Below are 19,764 nucleotides of genomic sequence, written 5' to 3'. Positions count from 1 at the left end.
TTAATGATGACAGTAGCAGCTGCAACTGCTGATGAAAACGTTGACATGACATAATTATTAAAATATTTAACCCATTACAAAATGTCTAAACATGCACGCGCACACACCACTCATAGGCAAGGCCACCCACATATGATGGTAATGAGCATTATTTGTTTTTGCTAAAGTATTAATATTGTGTGAGGAACATCGGTTAAGCACGGGGTTATGGCTCACTGCAGTGATGGTCTCGGGGCCCCCACTTCACCAACCCAAACTGACCAGAGTGGTGAAGTATGGTCAATCACGATGACCAAAACACTCAACCTGAGGGTTTTTTCATCCAGCAGTGGATTGATAAAGGGCTGCAAGTTATTACACTCAAGGAATGTAGAGCACTTCAAGAGTACTCCATAATCGAGGTTTTTGGTTTAGATTGCGTAAATATAAATGTGTCGTTAAACCCGCCACCACCCGACGCAAAAACCTCTTGTTATGGATAACATTGGTCGCGAAGCCTACTACGTGCTAAAGAGTACTGATTCACGAAATTACTTTCAAACGAATTACTTTGGCCAACAACCCTCATCACACTTTGTACAGCATCAACAGAGGCAAGTAACAGCAAATAAAAGGCTTGTAATGTTGTTTTAATGAGTACTTTAAGAGTCGTCATTAAGTAGAATAGGTTTTTTTTGCTTCTCCTGTTTGTGCGCACGAACAGAAACAACCTTTTTGAAGTTGTCTCATGGCACCATTTCCGTGCCATTAAGAGCGATCACGTGACATTGACTGGAAAGTGATGCACATCAGACGTGTGATCGTTTGCGACATGGGAAAAAACAAACGCATTTTAAACTTTTTTTTTAAATATAACACTATTTATATATACAACGGATTACACACACACACACACCACGCATGTTAACAAAGATCTGTCCCTTTACATTATGAGACCTCCTTTGCCAGTAACAAGATATAGTAATAGGGTAAAACCTATTACTATATCTTGATACTGGCAAACCTATTACTATATCTTGTTACTGGCAAAGGAGGTCTCATCATGTAAATGCTCACCCCGAGCCCTCAATACTCTGATAGTGCGCTGTTTTTGAGTTGTACGCCTTTTGGCGTCTTCTGGTCCAACACCATTGGAGACTAGGCTCTAAGAAAAGCCGTCTCGGGTGTGGACCAATCAAATTCAAGGACAGTGCTTATTATTATCAGAGTTGTCTATTTTTGTTTGCATTTTTGACTGCTTGTGTTGTGGTTATTGCAAACACGATGCCTTGAATAAAGGTGTCAGTTTTTGTGCCAGTTAAAAGGGTAAAACCTATTACTAAAGATCTGTCCCTTCAACATAACGCTTCACGGCTCTGCTGAAATGCACCCAGGGCAGTGGCGACGCGCGATATTTCGCGCCACAATGTGGCGTTGAATCTCGACGAAAACATTTGATTGAAGGTGGAAGATCCCGACGGGCCGTCGGGATCTCTTTCACAGGTGGCCGGCCCAAGGCGGTCTGTGCTCACCAGTTTCCTGGGTGAAAAGTGGGCCTTTGGATGATTTCGATTATTTGGCTGCTTCTGAAAAAGAGGCCCATAAGTCAATGGACTTTACCTGGTAAAATACAAATATTTAGTTTTGAGTCATTTGCATACCTTTCCTATACGTTGCACTCCTGTCGTGTTTTGGCATTGTTTGTTGTTGTAAATTTCTGACCCCCCCGCTTCCTGGACATCTGTGAAAAAGAGCTTTATAGCTCATCTGATTCCTCCGGTATAAATAAAGATTCCGACTGTTGGTGAGACTGTGATGAAAACCCCAACGCGTTTGATTCCTTGCCACGGTTAGCACCAGTGATTTATGAACTAGTCTGGGGTCTCCCCCTAGGTTTATTCACCCTTAAATGAGTACCTGGTGGAGTGTGCAGCATACGTTAGAGCTGGGGAGACTAAGGCCCCACCGGGCATGGTAACGGCCACATCCCACCCCCTCTTGCCCTGCGCCAGCCCTAATAAATGCTTGCCCCTAAAGTCTGAAATTAGGCTATGTGAGGGATCTTTGTCTTTTCAGTGTGGTGGTGCAGTAGCCACAGCACCGCGCTACAAGCCACGTGGCCAAAGTAAGCATCAGTGATACATGAACCTTTAATGGTCGACTCAGGCTAAAATTAGAACCTAGCGTAGGGTATGAATTGTGGTTTTTTAAGCAGAACTGACAACCACCACATTATTCCCGTTTGTCCCGTGACCTCATGATCAGTTGAGGCATCACGACTTCAATTGACTTTGAAGTGCACCTAGCCTGGCACAAGTGCTGTTGCAACATCACCGCCATTTAGTGACGAATGGTTACTGCTGCTGCTGCTGTGTGTGTGTATGCGCACGCAGATGTGTCATTAACAAAAAAAAAGCATCTCCTTGCAAGCAGAGTAATTACATTGTGTAATTATTACAAATTAAATTTGCCGCTTGAACCCCCAACACCAGCGGTTGTGCTACGTTGGTGGGGAGAGATGAGTGGGACCTGTGTTGGGGTGGTTAATAGCGCTGTAATTGCTACGGTGCAATGATCTTTCCCCCCCCCCCGTCCACATCTTATTGCACACTGCACCGCTGTGCTTAGGTATTCATGGAAATGCTCTCACGAACAAAATTTAATTTATTTCCAAAGCAACCGAAGGAGAGTACCATAACCATACTTCTAATTATAATTGCGTTGGAATAATATAATAACAGGGTTTTTCCCCTTTTTTCTGGAAACAAAACTGAAACCTTTTTACAAGGATTCATGTCTGCATTAACCACAATACCTGCAGTCAAAATGCAAACAAAAAACATACTATGATAATACAATGCATATATATAAAAAAACATACTATGATAATACAATGCATATATTATCGTAGTATGTTTTTTTGTTTGCATTTTGACTGCAGGTATTGTGGTTAATGCAGACATGAATCCTTGCAACAAAAATGATTTCAGTTTTGTTGCCAGAAAAAAGGGGGGAAAACCCCTATTATTACATTTTGGTACTGGCAAAGGAGGTCTAATGATGCGTTGGAATAGTTTACCATTTCTCTCATAGCATGGTGCACCGCGTCGAATACATTCAGAATTGTTAGCGTACTTTTCGCATTGGTGCCGCGCCTTATTTTGCAATTCGCGCGACGCGCCCGCGAGCCCTCGCTCGCCAAACCCTTGCGTCGAGGTTTGCAATCCCGTAAAGATTTCCCGCAATGTCGAGAATCCGCCTCAGCGCATCCTCGGCGCTGGAATTCACCCCGTCGTTTGTCAACACGCGCGATATTTTTTTTAGCTTTCATCCACCGATGCTACAAAATCCCCTTTTCGTTTCATGACGCGTCTCCTGCTCGGCCTCGATATCGCACGCAGCTTAACAATCGCGACTGTTGTAGGATTTATACCTGCAGACAGTTAATTTGTCAATCCAATGGGCGGATGAAGGCCTTGACACTTTTCAGGCCGTGAGGACTATTTGAACGTACTTCACCATGCCGGTCAATATGGGTTTGTAAAGGTGAGGGTGTGTGTGTGGGTGGGGGGGAAATAAGAATGGATTTTGTTTTCGCAGGCCTGTACGAGCCACACCTCTTTATTGTGAAGTGGTCACCCATCCAATCACTATCCAGGCTCAAAAAAGTCTGCTTAGCTTTTGAGATATGACGGGAGATCAGGTGCATTCCTGGTCATTCAGTCATAGAAATTGTAGGAGACCTATCACGTGAGCAATCCACATTGTATTTAAAGGGAAACACTACCTTTTTCTCATGGGCGGCCTTGCATCAAAATTATTAGCATCCCCCCCCCCCCCCTAAAAGGTCGTATCGTAATTTTGTTTATTTAGAACAGCGTGTCACCGTGATTGTATGCTGGCAACAGCGTTCGGTGCTCAGCTTCGTCTTAAACAATGTCAGGGTGACTGCACTTACGAAATTACTTGTGTAGAAGATGGAGAAAAAAAAAGGAATTAAAAAAAACCGGGGCACTATAATTTAGCGAAATGATGTAAATCCTGGCGCGTGTTTCAGCCCGCCCTGCTCGCTGGGAGGGAGCATCATGTTCCGCCCCCGTGCCGTTCGCCTCGTAGAGTCTCGCCCTTAAATCTCGCTGCGGCCCCTTCACCCGCATTGCGGAGAAATTCAATCAGAAGGGTCTCCTTGGCCTGGCATGCGCATCCCTTAATCGTCATGTGGATGTAACGTAATGGGTGTTCATTCGAATGTATCCTGCAAATATCAGCTTTGCAACAGCGCTGTAGAATCGGGCTACAGGCCAGGCCTGTTCCCCCCCCCCCCCGCTCCACTCCCTCCCCCCGGCTGATGGCTCATGAGCAGGGGGCTCAGCACAAGTTTCTAAGTCCCCCCCCCTCCCCCCCACCTTTGTCCATCCAAAATTATTAATGGGTACACTGCAGTTAGTCGATCGGCAGTTATTCTTCCGCGCTGTCTCATCAGTCTGCAAACTACGCACGTATGCATGTACGTTGAACTTCTTTCGCACCGTACGTAGCCAACCGTGCTAAACGGAGGCACTAAGACTACGCACTTCCTGGAGCTCCCTCGAGCGGAGTCCCTCCTGCGGGCGGTGGCGTCAACAATTGGCGTGGCTGATTTTTTGCGTCGGCATTCACGACCAATGTTACGATTCATACGTGGTTTCTTTTGGGTTAGGTCGTCGTGTAAGTATGATGTAAAACGGTTTTTTTTACACCATAACACTGCACCACCCAACACAGCCACCCAAGTACAGTTGTCACGTGGGCAAATTCGCCAATCGATTTGTTTTTTTTTCAGTGAACTGGAGGAATGTTGAGAAGCAAGCAAACATTTTGTTGTAAATTTGAGCAAAATGTTGATTTCATTGGCTCTCTCCAGGGGTGGGGGATTACAGTAAAACAAAATTACGCGAAACTTTCACGATCAAACCAAAAATCAACTAATTATGAGTCAATGGGATGGCTGGTTGAAGAGGCAAAACATTATTGGGGCAAACATTCGAACAAATGAAGCAATGGCAATGCGAGCCTTTAACTCGCACACGCAGCGGGCGAGAACTTGAGCAGAATACACGATACAATAAAACAGATCAAGTTATTTATTCACTCTTTTGAGTGTTTAACATTTGCTCAGAGTGAATTTAACATTCACCATGGTGTGCCCCCTCCTTAGTTTCTGTATGCCCCCCCCCCCTTTAAACACGACGACTTGCAGTCGGAATGGCCAGATTCCTTTGTTGGGGACCAGTTGAAGGCATAGGACAACCACTTTGACCTCTCACCATGTTTGGTTGATCATTTAATCACCCCATGAAAGATGATGAGGCTGAGGGATGATGGGCTGAGTCGATCCCGGAATGGAATTTAAACCTTTCCTGATTGTCAGACCAGATCGTTGGCAAAGCACAACCAAGCCGTATATACGCATATGTAAAAATACATAATGCAACGTGCATTTCACGTTGTTTTATCTCATGAAAGTTTAATTCTCACGTCTTCTGTTCATTTTCCACTTCATTATGCAGGTAGCGATGCCGTGCCAGTAGCACAAAAAACTACTCAAATTCACCATCATCATCATCGTCGTCGTCGTCAGCAGCGGCAACAGCAGTCCTGATCAATCCACTGCTGGATGAAGGCCTCCAAATCTCGCACGGTTCTGCGGTGGCACAATCCGCCGAAGCACCCTGTGCACGAGTTGATTTCATCGCTCCATCTCCCTGGGGTGGGCATGCCCGTCCCTTAGCCCAAAATACATGGGGTTATTGGCGTGTATTCTGTAACAATGATGCCCTTTAATTCTGAGCCCCGCCACGGTGGCGTTGTGAGCTTTTGCTCCCGTCTGCCACGTTCTTGTGCTCGCCTTTGCTCTGTGCTCGCTCTTGGCAATTGGCTGAGCTGTCTGGCAGATCGAGCCATGTCATGGAATTTGATCGCTTGGGCTTCGTGTGCGCGTATGTGTGGCGTGTGGATTGTACGAGTGCGTGAGCGGAGCAGTTGTGCGTGTGTCATTGTGAGTGTGTCTTTGTGTATATGGGGAGCGGTAGTGTAGCGGGTAGCGCGCTGCGCTACGAACCCCGGCGACCCGAGTTTGATTATCGCTCACGGCCAATACCCAGTGACGATTATCTGAAACGGTCCTGGGCCTCCCCTAGGTCGACTCAACCTCAAATCACCACTAGGGAGACAAAGGCGGCCGGGCGTGGTGCTGGCCACCCAGTCTCTTGTGTACCGTGCCGGTCTTCATAGGTGCTCGCTAACAGCACTTGCCCTTTAAAGTCTGTTAAATGCTATATGGGAGATATTTGTTTTTGTGTGAGCGTGTGTGTTCATGTGTTTGTGCGCACGCATGTTCGTGTGTGCGTGCGTGTGTGTGTGCGTGTATGTGTGCGTGTGTGTGTGTGATCTGCCCTCTGACCATCGACTAGTCATCTGTAAGATGCGCCTGCCATTCTTCCACTCCGGTGGGGGGTGTACACCCAGGACCCCATTCCAACCTAAAGTGGCCTGGTCTCAGTTATCTGATGAAAGTTGCAAGCGAGAATTTCATCATCGCTTGCGGCTGGGATTGGCATCGTCCCCGACTCCTCCTGATGTCGAGGGTAAATGGGCGAGGTTTAGGACTGTGACTCATGCAGCTGCAATGGCTGCTTTGGGTACGCGGTCCAGACCTCCCCAGAGACCCTGGCTGACAGAGGAGGTGTTCAGGATGGTTGAGAAAAAGCGACAGGCCTACTGTCATCGGCTACAGAATCCCACGTCAGAGAATGAGGAGGCTTACCGCAGCGTTCGCTCGGAGGTTCGGAGTGCCGTGAGGCGCTGCAAGGATGGGTGGTGGTCGCGGGTTGCTGAGGAGATGGAGTCGCCCTCAGTGGCTCGTGATCACAAATCTCTATTTAACTCCATCAAAAAAGTAACCTGCAGCGCCACACCTATTACCATCATTAGGGGAAAAAACGGTGATCCAATCTCTGACCCCCAGGAACAGGTTTGCAGATTTGCTGAGCATTTCTGTGAGGTCCTGGGGGAGGGAAAATCCATCAGCCAGGAAAACATCGTGGCACAAAGTGAGGATGACCCTGCTGAGGCTGCGGTGCCTCAAATATTGGAAGAAGTCACCCCCTGTGAATGGCTGGCTGAGGTGCCATCTGTTGAGGAAGTACTGAAGGCAATCCAGAGTCTGAGACCAGGAAAGGCAGCGGGCAGAGATGATCTCCGAAGCGAAATGCTGAGGGAGGGTGGCGTTTGTGCACAGACTGCCCTATATGACATCATAACAACGGTCTGGACCACTGGACGGGTTCCGCAGGATTGGAAGGATGCCCTGGTGGTCCCCCTTTTTAAGAAGGGGGACCGCACAGACTTTAACAACTACAGGGGCATCTCACTCCTCAGTGTGCCGGGAAAGGTCCTGGCAAGGATTATTCAACATCGCCTTGCCAGGCACGCTGAGGAGAGGCTTGCGGAGCCCCAATGCGGTTTCAGGAAAGGGTGGTCCTGCACAGATGCCATATTTTCTGTCCGTCTGCTACAGCAGAGGTGTAGGGAATTCCAACAAGACCTACATCTCTGCTTTATTGACCTGGTCAAGGACTATGATACCATCAGTAGGCCTGGGCTCTGGGTTGGTCTTCGTGCTTTTGGAGTACCTGACCCTCTGCTCACGATCATTAAGGACCTTCATGATGGTGAGCGGGCCCGGGTAAAACTATGTGGTCGGGAGTCAGAGCCATTCCCTGTACACCTTGGGGTGCGACAGGGATGTCCTCTGGCTCCTACATTGTTTAACATCTATTTTGACCACGTAGTTCGTGAAGCCTTCAATAGCTGTACCGGGGGAATCTCCATATGGTACAGATATAATTGGAGGCTGATCGATGCCCAGGTGCGGTCAAGGGATGGCTCCCTATTGCTCAACCACGTTATGTATGCTGATGATTTGGTAATAGCTGCTCATTCAGAGGAGGAGTTGGAGACGCTGCTGCTGAGACTGGAGCGTGCCACTAAGAGGTGGGGCCTTACCATCAGCCCCACCAAAACTAAGCACCTGCCTGGGTATTTTGTACCATCGGACACTCCACCCCCACAACTCCCAATCGGTGATGGGGCAGTTGTGGAGAGAGTGGAGAGTTTCCCATACCTGGGCAGTGTGCTTATGACCGGCTCCAGGTTAACAGCAGAGGTCTCACTCCGAATCAGTCGAGCGGCAATATCTTTTCATTGGTTGCGTAACGCTGTGTGCTCCCTGGTCTGTCGCTCCGCACTAAGCTTCAGGTCTTCTCAGCCACGGTCATTCCCTCCCTTCTCTACGCTTGAGAAACGTGGACCCCCCTAATGGAACATCTTTGCCGGTTATAAACATTTAGGCTGGCCTGCCTACGATCCATCCTGGGTTTAACCAGACTGGATTGTGTGAGGAGCTCACAAATCCTTGAAAGATCTGGGCAAGGTCCCATCGGTGAGCTCCTCCGGCGGGCAAGGCTGCGATGGCTGGGTCATGTAGCCCGCATGCCCAGCCACCGCATGCCGAAACAGCTTTTGTTCGGACGGATTGAGGGGTTAGGCGGGCGCGGTACGGGCTAGAGAAGAGATGGAGTGATGTGGTACAGGAGGACGTGGAGCTGAGTGAACTTGCCGATGACTGGTACCAGCGGTGTCAAGATCGGCCTCTGTGGAGGAGGCTCGTGAAGGACGCTACTGGGCAGTTGGAGGTAGTCGCCCTCCAACAACAACGGAGGGCGGAGGAGCGACGCTCACATCAACGAGCGGAGCGCCGGGTGGCTAAAGCACAGCAGGTTGGCACAGTAGGGGGCACAGGTGGTGCATCAGCCAGTCACCTCAGTCAGTCGACCCGTGGCACCTGGGTCTGCCCCGTGACCTCCTGCCAGCGGGCGTTCGACACTTCACGTGGCCTCAGGGTGCACATAGCCTGGCACAAGCGTCGTAGTGACGTCACCGCCACTTAGTGGCGAATTGCGGTTGTTGTGTGTGTGTGTGCTCGCCTGTTCGTGTGTGTGCGCGCCTGTTCGTGTGTGTGTGCGTGTATGTGTGTGTGCGTTTGAACGTGGCGCCTTCCACTCAGTGGGGGTTCATAGCCTAAAATGGCATGGAGGGGGGGGGACAAATAAAGCCCAGTTGGTTAATTTAGTTCGTCACCAGTGAATTGTACATAAAAACAAACATGTACATTCATACACCAAGACATTTCCCCAAAATAGAAAAAAATCGTTACTTAAATGTAGTTAATGTGCAGTGACAGATTTTTTTTGCTGGCACTGAGTGTTCGTGGGCTCATTGAGATTGTTGAGATTGTTGTGTGTTAGCGTTCTATTTCATCATCTCAACCAGCCACGTTGAATACACTGGTGGGTGAAGGCCTCCCAAAGCCATCAAGCATCTCTTGAGGTTGCGCGATGTGACAAGCCACCAAGCACCTTGCACACGAGACGACTCGATCACTCATTGTCCTTGGTTGCTGTTGTTTCGGATGTGTGTCATTGTAACAAATTCGTGAAATGGAACAATTCACTGGCCTTTCTCGACGCTGTTGGACTAAGAGCCTCTTCATGCTGTGTCAGATCCGGGGGATTGTTTAACCGTGCTTCATCATCATGCTCGTCAGTTGCGGAATGGTGAAGGGGGGAAGCCCCAGGGACTGTTCAAATATCACTCACCGCTGTTGTCAGCCGTAGCTGGATATCAAACTCAGGCGGCCGGGTTCATAGCGCAGCGTACGTAGCAATGCGCCACCGCTCACCTTAATGAACGACCTCATTGCCAATTGATATTTTTAATGAGTGAATATATTGTCTGCTGGAAATTGCTTTCTCCGTGACTTTCCCCTGATAAATTGGTGCAGTGCAGCATAGGACATACATCAGTCAGCACACCACTGCCTGGAATATATTTATTCATTTACTATTGCTCCAATACCATATGTTTTGGCATCACTGCGGTTACAGCACTCGCCCTCACAAGTAGAGAGCTACGAGTTCAATTCCTGCCCTGGGGGTCGAATGAAACTATCATCCTCCTTGGGTTAATAAAAATAAGTACAGTGCCCACTTTGTGAGAAGTCAAATTGGTCCTCGTCTTTTGAATGTGGAATTTGATTTGCTGGCTCAAGGCTGCCAATAGCAATAATAATAATTCCATTTAATTTTAGCGTCATTCATGCAATTGCATCCCACAATGCTGCACATCAATTGATGCTGATTTGTGTGTGCAATAAGAGGTCTGCAGTCCTTCATGTCGGTTTTATCACCATCCGTGAACAGAAGATGAGTTGACAAACACCGCAAATAAACCCATCACAAGCCAAATTTGGGTTTTGTATTTAATTAGGTTAAGTTCCAGCACTGAAAATGCAATGATTATCAATGATAGAATAATGCGATGACCATGCTGCTCCGCACTGCGTGGACCAGAGGTCATTTGAAGTGATCTCAGAACTAAGTCTGTGATATCCACTTCCGTGGGCCATTCTCTAACACGAAGGGTTCCACGACCTCAGAACTAAGTCTGTGATATCCATTTCCGTGGGCCGGTCTGTAACACGAAGGGTTCCACTGCACTGCAAGAGATCCGAATGGATTCTCTCTCTCTCTCTCATAACGTTAACAAGGCAGCACAATCGGGGTACGTACAGCCCTCCGTCATGGGCTTTACAGTTTCCTGCAAAACCTCCTGAATTAAATGCTGGTGCTTTTTAACATCCCTCTATGTTTGTTGACGTCTTGTGTTTGAATTTTCATGCTTGTGCAACCCAGGACTATATTGGCTCACTTAAGGTCTGTGTTGAATTATTGACTTTTCCCCGCTGATTGATTTTGTTGTCGTTAATAAAATATATTCTTCAATACCTCAATTAATATTTGTAGTCGTGTATGCCAAATAAGCATTATTCTCTTCAATATTGGCGTTCACCTTTTGTGATTATTAATTGTTGCCATTGTCGTAACCACTCTGTGCAAGATGTAATTTTATATAAACGTTCACTTATCCGACCTTTTCACTGAGCCGCCTTAACCTCAGTCCCCAGCGAGTCGGATAGGTGACGTATTGTATTGTAAAACATCTATGGCATGAAAAAAAATCATTGTTGGGTTAAACAGCGCTTAATATTTAACAACGATTCCTGAACCTCTGCAATATTTCACCAAATATCTCCGTTTGGAAACCACTTCCAGTTTTGTCTTTGAACCGTTCTCTGCTTAACAAATTAAATCCGCTCCTCGTAGTTTCAGATAGTGTATTTCCAAGGCTGCTAAATGCCAAAGTCCAGGACTCGCACTGACTCAGTGGCCCAGGCTGCTCAGCGGTGGACTCGGTTTGAATAATTCGGCTCACGTTCGCTTAATACGTAACACGCACAAGAACCTTGCTATTTTTTGGCAATATGTGATGGTTCATCATTCTCGTCATCATCAGTCATTCTCTATCATCCACTGCTAGATGAAGGCGTCCCCATGTCGTCACCATCCCTCGTGGTCCGGTGCCGCTAGAACCATCCGTCTCTCTGCTGCATCGTGAACTGATTTCAATGCTCCACCTCCGCAGCGATTGCCCTCTTGGATGCGTTCCCTGCTTTTGGTGCCATTCCTTCCGCAGGCCATCGTCCCACCTAGCGATGCGTCTTGCCCAAGTCCATTCACTATTCATTCATTGTCAATATGTCCCTCACTTGTGCGTGTTCTCTGATGGTGCAAAGTTAATCCGTTTCTCTCACGATTTTCCCACAATGGAATGGCAATATAGAGTGCACGATTGTGAAAGCTACGGTACGGTGTACACTTTACTTGCAGATGGGGTCACACTTTCGCTGACGTACGTGTCATTTTTGTTGCACCGAACCTTTGACAAATGTGTACCCTTATTCGAGTGAATCGTTGCCACGTGTCGCGGAGAGCACGTTGGGCTTGCAATACAGAGGTTTGCCGGTTCAATCTCCGGGCGTGGCGGTTGAAGCAACAGGCAGGTTTCCTGAATCCTAACCCCCCCCCCCCCCACCACATTTGTCCACCGAGCGGCGTGAAGGGGTACAAAATTGGTTATTCCATCGGCTGGTCGTATGTCGGTGCTCTCATCTCTTTCCAAGACATCTGAGCGGCGGGAAGAGTCGACCAAAATAGACCTGAGAAGGTCTCTCCCGAGCTCCCTTCTCACGGAGTGAGCCGTTTAAGGGCAGCACCTTAACCATTCCCTACGTAGGGCGCCTCTGCTGTGTGAGCAATGTGTGGCCACGTGCTGGTCTCTGTGGTTGTGCGTGTGCGTGCGTGTGAGCTTTTGAACTTCGGGAGCGGCAGCGTAGCGAGGGTCAGCGCGCTGCGCTACGTCACCTGAGTTCGATTCCCCCTCATGGACAACACTGGTGATGATGATTTGAACCGGTCGACTCAGCCTCTCAAATTAGTACCTGGTGTGGAGTAAACATGAGACTGAGGTGGTCGGACGTGATGCTGGCCACTCACCCTCTCGTGTGCCGTGTCGGCCAATCAGCGAAACCCAGCGCAATAAAGTCAGACAGTGGGTGATTATAGTCTTCATTTCCCATTAAGCAAGATTTAAAATTCATTTTAATTGCATGTCCACACTTCTGGGCTATGGGATTCATGTTACATGTCCATCACATGGCTGACTTGACACTTAATCAGATTGCCACGCCACAAAGTGGAATTCTCAATTCAAAGCCAAAAACGAGCAGCGTTTGATCGGTTTCCACTGCCCTGCCACTTGTACTTTGTGTGCTTACGGTTTACACAAAAGACCGCTTTAACATGAAGAAAAACCCCAAACTGGAATGAGTTCCTTTTTCTTTGGTTCTTTCGGTAAAGTCACGCAGGTATAAAAATTAAACTAAAAATAATATATCACGAAGTTTCCATCGCAACATAAGCGGTCGTCGTCAGGAAATTGCTGGATAATTTTTTTTCCACCTGAGGACGACCGCTTGTGTTGCGATCGAAACGTCGTGATCTATTATTATGTTTTGTTTTATTTTTATACCTACGTGACTTTACCGAAAGAAACAAAGACTATGGTTCTCACCCAAGATTTGACAGTGCATGGCCCCGTCCATCGTCCCTTTGATGCAGAGAAGTTGTCCCGTCCCCTTAGCAGAAAAACACCCCCAAAGCATAATGTTTCCACCTCCATGTTTGACGGTGGGGATGGTGTTCTTGGGGTCATAGGCAGCATTCCTCCTCCTCCAAACACGGCGAGTTGAGTTGATGCCAAAGAGCTCCATTTTGTTCTCATCTGACCACAACACTTTCACCCAGTTGTCCTCTGAGTCATTCAGATGTTCATTGGCAAACTTCAGACAGGCATGTATATGTGCTTTCTTGAGCAGGGGGACCTTGCGGGCGCTGCAGGATTTCAGTCCTTCACGGCATAGTGTGTTATCAATTGTTTTCTTGGTGACTATGGTCCCAGCTGCCTTGAGATCATTGACAAGATCCTCCCGTGTAGTTCTGGGCTGATTCCTCACCGTTCTCATGATCATTGCAATTCCACGAGGTGAGATCTTGCATGGAGCCCCTGGCCAAGGGAGATTGACAGTTCTTTTGTGTTTCTTCCATTTGCGAATAATCGCACCAACTGTTGTCACATTCTCACCAAGCTGCTTGGCAATGGTCTTGTAGCCCATTCCAGTCTTGTGTAGGTCTAGAATCTTGTCCCTGACATCCTTGGAGAGCTCTTTGGTCTTGGCCATGGTGGAGAGTTTGGAATCTGATTGATTGCTTCTGTGGACAGGTGTCTTTTATACAGGTAACGAGCTGAGATTAGGAGCACACTCTTAAAGGGAGTGCTCCTAATCTCAGCTTGTTACCTGTATAAAAGACACCTGGGAGCCAGAAATCTTTCTGATTGAGAGGGGGTCAAATACTTATTTCCCTCATTAAAATGCTAATCAATTTATAACATTTTTGACATGCGTTTTTCTGGATTTTCTTGTTGTTATTCTGTCTCTCACTGTTCAAATAAACCCACCATTAAAATTATAGACTGATCATTTCTTTGTCAGTGGGCAAACGTACAAAATCAGCAGGGGATCAAATACTTTTATCACTCACTCTATGTGCGGTGCTGAGGAAGAGCATTTGCATGTATCGTGCACTTAAATGTCAAAGTCTCAGCAACTCAAAGTGCCTCAAATCACATCTTAGCCCAATCATTGCGACGCTCTGCAGCAGAGTCTAGCCAAAGCTCCCCCTCCGCTACCCACGGGAAGCCGTCCCTGTGCGCCACAGGGCCTGCAAAGTGGGCATGAGTCTGAGGGGCGATGCTCATGTTCGCACTTCACACTGGGTACTCAAGTGAGGCCCGAGCTGATCGAGGGAAGACCGCACGGACGCAAAGCAGTTTGAGATGGCACTTGCCACGAGTGTTACGCACAAATCGCCTTTTACAAAGAGCTGCTCGGCTCGATGGGCTTCATACGGGAAATAAACTTCTGATTATGATTCGTCAGGCGCAAGCATCACGAGAGGCTGGATTCTTGCGTTCAAGTTTAAAATCTGAACATGCCATGATGTTTAAGATTAAATCGTTCCTGCTTAAAGCGTATCTACTTCGATAAAAGAAACAGATTCCTCTTAAACCTCCGAGATGAAATGTCAAGGCCTCGCTCTTCCTCCCTTCAAGAAACCTCGATCCGTTTCTTATTTTTCCTCTTTTTCTTGTCCCCTCGCCTCGATCAGTTCTTGAAATGCTGCTGCGGTGTAATGGATAGCGCACCGGACTTGCAATACAGAGGTTGGCAGTGTGACTTGATCTTTCACGGCAGGGCGGTTAAAACAACGGGCAAGTTCCTTAAGAGCCAAACCTGCATCTGTGTCCACCCAGCAGTAAAAATAAACTAAATTAATCGATCAGCCGATAGCGTGTGGTGGAGTAAAATATGGGTACTCCCACATCTGAGGTGTTGGCCAAAATCCCCTCTGGAGAAGTTATTGTGAGCTCCCTATATGTATCAATGTTGAACGTTATCCTAAAATTGTATTCATAATGGTTCATCCTTAGGCGAGTAAGGGTGGGTGCCCCTTCCCCCACCCCTCCCCCCCCCCCAACTGCTGACAGACGGACGGATCTAATATTAAAGTCTTTCAGCCTGAGTTGGAAAGTGTTAATAATAATGCCCCTTACAGAGGGAATCCCCATTGAGTCCTGATATTGCTTTAGGGGAGGGCTCCAGCATCAGGATGTTTGCCCAAATCCATTAACGAGCATTGGGCATGAGCGAGGAAACACGGAGAAAGCCCACCACACACGCACGCAAGTCTACATGTATGTCGAGTTTCTCCCGCACCATACGTAGCCGACGGAGGTGAGGAGGGGGCTGGGAAGGACAACAAACTGAACACCAAACGCAGTTCTCCTGTCCAGCGGTGGGTCATCGCACGGCTGAAACTTCACCAACTCCTCCCTCTTTCTCTCGTTCCTCCCCCCCCCGCGCCGCAAACCCCCACCCTTAATCACCTGGCCCACCCGCCACCTGCTGCACGCGCCGCAGCAGGACAAGGGGGGCATGACGGAGGACGACAAGAGGAACTGCTGCGCTAAGGAGATAAAGGAGACGGAGGAGAAGTACGCGGCGACGCTCGAGAGCATCGAGAAGGTGCCGCTCACTTGGTGGGGGGCAGGGGGGGTTAGGAGGGGTGTGGGGGGGGGGGTTGGGGGGGTGCTGTTAGAGCCCCCCCCCCTCGCTCACACATTCACAACAAGTTGGGACCAGATCTGCTATCATCACCAGAAATGACACAAAGCTCCTGTTTGTGATCCAAATTGAGTTATTTCCAGGTAGTTTCTCAGCGTTGGAATACTTTGGCCAATGTGGTTCACATTGTGTGCGTTGTTAGCTATGTAAGGAAACCCGAGAACCTGGATGAAACTCGCACAGAACAGGGAGCGAACACAAAAATAAAATATCACGCAGAAAAGCGCCTCGAGTCGAGATTTGAACCCAGCCCCTACTTGCTCTGAGACAACAAGTGTTAAAACTACGCCACGTGTTCCATATTTCATACCAACTTTTTTTGATCCTGTGAGGCTGTTTGGACATATTTTCCACAGCGTAGGATTTCTTTCAATTTTTTTTTCAAGTGCAGCTGATGACAGCACCCGGTAAGCTTGCGTTTCTGACATTGTCCGTGGTTGCTGCGTCGCTGTGTTCACAGAACTACATGGGCCCACTGCGGCTGACCCTCACCCAGCTAGAAATGGAAACAATATTCATGAACATCGAGGTATTGTTCACTTCGCTCACGATGGATCACATTCTGTCATCCCGTCGGTTAAAGGTCCTTTGATTGTCATGTCTGATGCTCTCAGAAGTTCAGATGATTCACCTTCATTAACCTTGTCGCCCCCGTTATTAATCTCGCACCTCTATGCCTCATTTATTTTAAGCCGCTGACAATTGACGCATTTCACGAGCATCAATTGGGGTGAAATATAATCCCAAATATTGAATGAAGGCAGCCCCTGACCCAACCCCCCCCAGTCCTCTTAATGGTTGACTTAATTGCAACTTGAAATAAAACATGGGTACATAATTAATGACAGACATTCCGATGAATTGAAGTGTAGTTGTCATTTTGTTTTTAATCTATACGTTCACACACACACACGAGTGCACTTAACACAGACGTTGCGTTTTGCCCAATTTACTTTTGCTTAATCTAACCTGCCCATCCGCCGACCGTGTGGCGGACCCATTGCTACTGCTCGGCGAACGGAGGTTGCCGGCCGGGGTGGGCGGATATCAATAAACTTTTCCATTGCTCCGACGACCGTGCCAGAAGATCGAACTGGCGGCGTCCGGCTTACAAGTCCGGCGAGTTTAACCACTGCGCCACGGCAGGTGCACGGAGCCGTATCGACTTGTGCCGGCGATGACATTCCCGTTGAATTAAAAGCCTCCTGCGGCGTGTCCCCCATTTTCCCGCCCCCACCCCCCCCCCCGCAGGAGCTGCACAGAGTGCACCGCGCGTTCGTGGCCGAAATCCGCCAGTCGTACTCGCTGTCGGGGGGACGGAAATTCCACGAGCTCTTCCTCACCTTCAAGCCCAGGTACAAGGACAATAAAAATAATAACGATGATGATGCTGATGATGATTGATAGAGCACCCTTTCCACCGGGGCGTCTCGGAGCGCTCCGCACGACGTCGCACCTCAACGGATTTTGCTGCACCTGCGATTAGCACGGTTGACTACGTACGGTGCGAAAGAAGTTTAACGTGCATGCATATTCATGAAAGGGCACCTCCCAGGTGGCATCTGTCAATGTGTGGCATAAGACGACTCGGAGCTCGCTCCCCCCTGCTGGCAGACTTAACGTGGGACATCATGCAGAGACTAATGTCTGCCAGTAGGGGGGAGCGATGATTGCTGACGTGTGCAATCGCGATTTATTGATTTGCTGGAATTTTATGTATTTATTTTGTGCTGCCACTTGTTCTGAGGAGAACATTGATGTTACCCTAGAGCCGGGAGCCCAACTGTGTTGTCCAGTGGGTCACAAAATAAAATTGGTGCTGTGCTGGCGCAACCGCGGGAAATTACGTGTCACACGCACACGCGTCGCACGCACACACGTGTCATAACGTCACACGTATACATGACGTCACATGGCGCCGTGACGTCATTTCATCTGTACATATCACCACCAAACTGTAACCCTTCTCTGTGATGTAGTCCTTCAAAGTGTTATTAAAAGTGAGCAAAATCAGAATGTTCATTTCCTGAATCAGCTCCAAGTAGGTCGAGCGAAACGTAGGACATCATGCAGAGCATATGAAAAAATAAAAATAGGTTTTACCCTTTCTGCCAATAAAACAGGTGTTAAGTTGTTCAAACACCAAACACCAAATATAAACCTTTTGCAAGGAATCAGGTCTGCATTAACCAGAACAATACGTGGCACAACCCGAAAATACATCGGGAAAGCTACTTAGTTCAGCTTACTTTCATCTCCCCGATGTTATATCTCTTGTTTAACGCTATTTCAACTATTTTCTCTTGTTTTTAGCTCTTTCATCTCATTATTTTTTTCATATCTCATCTGCAGCTCACTCATTGCTAGCGTCCGTTCGTCTTTCTTTGATCTCACTAAGCTGTCTCTCCCCATGTCCCTGTGAACCGCTCTCTCGGCGACAGGTGAGCCATAGCTCGCCCGGCCACTGTGAGCCACCAGGGCGCCACGGTGGCGAGATGTTAACCACCTCGCCTGGTGTACAGCAGATCGTGGATTCGATCCCGACCCAGATGGCTGCTATATATTTGGAGTTTGCATGGATTTTTCCCTCCACATTTAGAAACATGCGTTCACGGTGTTTGGTCTGCTGTAAATTCCCACGTGCTGATAAGCCGCTTCATTGGGTTATCATTTGTGGTCAGGTCGCGTTTGAAAAAGAGCTATGCAGCTCAGGGGGCCTTACGTGATGAAATAAATGTCGTTTATGTACTATAGTTTAGAGGTTTGAAAGACCCTGTCATCGAGTGGCGATGAGAGTGCTGGAGTATCTTGCATATTAGCCAAGAGGGAATGATGAGGGGCAGACTTCACAGTGGGCAGCTGCCCAGTACCAGCAGCGAAAGCACCACTCTTCCCTGTCTATTCAACTTCCCTGTCTAATCTGCAATTTTACATTTTACAGATTTTGTTGACATTACATTGCACTCGTTGCTGTCAGTGTCCGGGTTAAGTTACGACAAACATGTCGCAGTGAAATTTACAGCCACGAAGGGCATCTCATTATGTCGGAAAATGGCCACCAGAAGATGCTGTCTGGGCGTCACTTCAAGAAGCATGTCTCATCCAACCCCGAGCCATTACAACATCATGTAAAATTAAGTCTGTGATAACCAAACGTTAATTTTCGATTGGAGGGCTCGATTCGTTGTCATCTTCAAGCTACGATTCATCCACTGCTGGATCATGGCACCCCCAGACTGTTGCCTTACGCCGCAGTCTTACGATGCAAAAGTCCATCTAGCTCCTACACACGAGCTAATTCCATTGCCCCATTCTCACAGTCGACGTCCCCTCGAGCGTGTTTTCCCTCCGTTGGCTGCCATTCCATCATGAGCCTTGACCACTGCCCCCATTCTCCAATCGAGTGGCACGATCCGCCAAAGCCCACTGTTTCTTAAAACAGTCATCCCGAGGTCCCTAGTTTGCATGTGTTTCTCGGAATCTGTGCATTTCTCCTCCTGTCCCTGAGCGCAATTTCAATCGTGAACCCATAGTGCTGTATTATAAAACATGTTTGAAGTTATGGGTTTAATATGTGCGGTCACTGGTGACCGTGAACTGTCTGCACTTGGGAACTTGGCTTCATCATGGGTGCTTGCTAATATTTCAGAATCATAATCCCAGGGTCATGATGGCCATGCTTTGACATGGCCATTATGAGCCTGTTCAAATGCAAAGTGGTGGATTGAGTGTTTAGGTTTTCACCTCTAGAAAATGTGAAATTAGCATTTGAATTGGTTATGCAGAATATCAGCTTATTATCGGAGACCTTTTTTGCGTCCAAGAGTTCCTTGACAATTGTATTTTTTTATCCACTATCATAGCCCGCGGATGTGCACTGAATACAAACTTTCTTATTATTTTTATCCGTATGCCATAGCGATGCTTTGACACGCGGAGCAAAAGCTGAAAAGTGCACAAAGAAGCACACAGAGCGATTCATTTTTGGGATTACATTCATAGACAGACTGACTCGCACGTTTATTTATCACGGAACAAACGCA

General features: G+C 47.8%; 1 protein-coding gene across 13 annotated transcripts in view; it reads left to right on the top strand.

Moving 5' to 3' along the window:
- LOC116953091 (guanine nucleotide exchange factor VAV2-like) overlaps positions 1-19,764 on the top strand; it is a 232,420-nt gene that overhangs the window by 142,247 nt on the left and 70,409 nt on the right. For 5 of the 13 annotated variants that reach the window (XM_032972920.2, XM_032972926.2, XM_032972921.2 and 2 more), the window contains 4 exons: positions 10,773-10,793; positions 15,518-15,622; positions 16,182-16,250; positions 16,973-17,076. In XM_032972920.2, the coding sequence (XP_032828811.1) occupies positions 10,773-10,793; positions 15,518-15,622; positions 16,182-16,250; positions 16,973-17,076 (299 nt within the window). The remainder of the gene's footprint in view (positions 1-10,772; positions 10,794-15,517; positions 15,623-16,181; positions 16,251-16,972; positions 17,077-19,764) is intronic. The other 8 variants (XM_076074863.1, XM_032972932.2, XM_032972931.2 and 5 more) reach the window with 2 other exon arrangements.

Source organism: Petromyzon marinus, chromosome 50 (genome assembly GCF_048934315.1).
Source record: "Petromyzon marinus isolate PM22_M1 ecotype Great Lakes invasive population chromosome 50, UKy_Petmar_22M1.pri1.0, whole genome shotgun sequence".
Taxonomy (NCBI): Eukaryota; Metazoa; Chordata; class Hyperoartia; order Petromyzontiformes; family Petromyzontidae; genus Petromyzon; species Petromyzon marinus.
Note: the sequence above shows the minus strand (reverse complement) of the source record. Positions and strands in the feature narration are given on the sequence as shown.